At 39.8% G+C, this 2,544-nt stretch overlaps 1 protein-coding gene across 1 annotated transcript; it reads right to left on the bottom strand.

Moving 5' to 3' along the window:
* Positions 1-650: 650 nt before the first annotated feature.
* On the bottom strand, positions 651-2,306 carry LOC141588459 (uncharacterized). The gene is made up of 3 exons (XM_074409902.1): positions 1,948-2,306; positions 1,448-1,623; positions 651-1,030 (listed from the first exon to the last, which is right to left on the bottom strand). The coding sequence occupies exons 1-3, from the start codon at positions 2,304-2,306 to the stop codon at positions 651-653; spliced, it is 915 nt and encodes a 304-aa protein (XP_074266003.1).
* Between the last annotated feature and the right edge of the window lie 238 nt (positions 2,307-2,544).

Here is a 2,544-nt window from a genome sequence, read left to right on the forward strand (position 1 = left end):
TTCTATTGAGTCGTCAATGATGTAGCTATCTTCCTCCGGGTCGTATAAGCTTTCCCCTAAACACAAAAATGAAAGAGTTAAGTCAAGAATCCACATCTTTTTAAGATGAGAATTTTGAAATATGAAGAAAGATGGCAACTTTCTTTCTTAGAAAGAAGGAGAACGGGACAAGGAGGAGAATGGTGCGAAAAGGAACGAAATTGCTGAAGAATTGAGTGAGATATGATAATTTTAGGGTTGAAAGGAGATGGTTCAACAATGGTGTTGTGTTTGTTGGGAGATTTCAGAAATTAGTAGTGAAGGAGATGAAGTTGTGGGGTTTAGGTGGGGTTTTGTGAAGAGAAAAGAGAAGGAAAAAAGCCTATGAGCATATTAAGCCCAATAACTCAAAATGAGTCGATTTCTACTAGAATTTACGTCTCAAGTCTACTATAACTCAAGACGGAGATTATTATTATCATTATCTACATTATCACTACCGTTATACGACTATGGCAATATTTTATAAAAAAAAATAAGTTTTAAATTATAATTATTTAATAGAAATTACTTAAAAATTTATTTAAAATATATGAAAAGCGCGGGGTATTACAATCATCCCTCCTTTTAAAAAGTTTTGATCCTCGAAACTTGAAGCACGCGAGGTTACCTCACGAGAACAAATCCGGGTACTTGATACGCATAGAAGCTTCCGGTTCCCACGTCTCTTCCTCTATATTGCCACACTTCCATATAATCTTCACTAAGGGTACAACCTTACTTCTCAATTTTTTATCTTTCTTGTCCAAGATGTGAATTGGCCTTTCTTCAAAAGAAAGACTCGTCTCTAGCTCGGGAACTTCATTTTGCAACACATGACTTGGGTCGATAATGTACTTCCTAAGTTGAGAAACATGAAAAACATCATGAATCTTACCCAAACTCTGGGGCAAAACTAACTTGTAAGCCACGACACGAATCCTTTTTATCACTTCATAAGGTCCAATGTACTTCGGACTTAATTTCCCTTTTACTCCAAAGCTCTTTACTCCTTTCATAGGGGGCACTTTCAAGAACACCTTATCAGCAACTTCAAACTCCAAGGGTCGACGGCGAACATCGGCATAAGATTTTTGTCGATCTTGAGTGGCTTTCATTCTTTCACGGATGAGCTTCACTTGATCAATAGTTTCGGCTAACTTGCCAGGTCCTAGATCTTGAACATCACTTGCTTGATCCCAACAAATCGGACTACGGCACTTCCTTCCATAAAGGGCTTCATAAGGGGCCATCTTGATAGAAGCATGTAAACTGTTGTTGTAGGAAAATTCCACCAAGGGTAGGCTCTTATCCCAACTAGCATGAAAATCAAGGGCACAAGCTCGTAACAAGTCTTCTAGAGTTTTAATGGTTCTTTCAGTTTGTCCATCGGTAGCGGCATGAAAAGCGGTACTCATCAACAACTTACTTCCCATAGCAACTTGTAAGGCTTTCCAAAATCTTGAACAAAACCTAGGGTCACGATCCGACACGATCTTCTTAGGTACACCATGGTATCGAACGATCTCTTCTACATAAGCACTAGCAAGATGATCCAAATTCCATGTCTCTTTAATAGGGATGAATCGGGCACATTTGGCCAACCTATCCAAAATTACCCAAACGGCATCCTTTCCACCAACGGTCTTAGGCAATGCCATGATAAAATCCATGGAGATGGATTCCCACTTCCACAAAGGTACATCTAAGAGTTGTAGCAAACCTCCGAGTCTCTTATGTTCAATCTTCACTTGTTGGCAAGTGAGGCATCTTCCAACATATGACACTATGTCATTCTTCATATTAGGCCACCAAAATTTAAGTTTCAAATCTTTATACATCTTGTCACCTCCGGAGTGAATCGATTAAAGGGACAAATGAGCCTCATCTAGCACTCTCTTCCTTAAGTCCACAGCATCGGGGACATACATGTCGCCTTGGTAGCGGCGGTATCCACTAGCATCCATCTCACAATCCTTAGCTTTCCCTTCAAGAAGTTTGACTTCAAAACTCTTAAAAGTAGCATCATCCACAAGGTTATCTAGAATCTCACGGTGAAGAACGGGCTCGTCAACCAAAGCACCAAGGTAATCAAAAACACTCTCCACAAGTTGGAAACTCAACTTACGAAACTCGGCACAAAGGTCATCGGGGAGTACACGAAAAGCATTCAAGAAATGATTCGGCTTCCTACTAAGAGTATCGGCAACCACATTAGCTCTTCCTTCATGGTATAACAACTCCACATCATAGTCATTAACTAGCTCCAACCATCGTCTTTGTCTCATATTCAACTCCTTTTGGGTAAAGATATGCTTCAAACTCTTATGATCGGTGTAGATACGACAATGAACTCCAATGAAATAGTGTCTCTACATCTTTAATGCGTGAACAACAACGGCTAACTCAAGATCAGGACTAGGATAGTTCACCTCATGAACTCTCAATTGTCCCGAAGCATAGGCAACAACTCTCCTATTTTGCATGAGAACACAACCTAAACCTATCTTAGAAGCATCACAAAAC

Source organism: Silene latifolia, chromosome 6 (assembly GCF_048544455.1).
Source record: "Silene latifolia isolate original U9 population chromosome 6, ASM4854445v1, whole genome shotgun sequence".
NCBI lineage: Eukaryota > Viridiplantae > Streptophyta > Magnoliopsida > Caryophyllales > Caryophyllaceae > Silene > Silene latifolia.

Bases quoted from the DNA above. Each gene is read 5' to 3' on its own strand.
- LOC141588459 (XM_074409902.1), bottom strand. From the start codon at position 2,306: ATGAGACAAAGACGATGGTTGGAGCTAGTTAATGACTATGATGTGGAG. The intron at 1,624-1,947 runs GTATGTCCCCGA...AATTTTGGATAG, and splicing joins CGCCGCTACCAAGGCGACAT to GTTGGCCAAATGTGCCCGAT. The intron at 1,031-1,447 runs GTAAGTTGTTGA...CCCCTATGAAAG, and splicing joins CTTACAAGTTGCTATGGGAA to GAGTAAAGAGCTTTGGAGTA.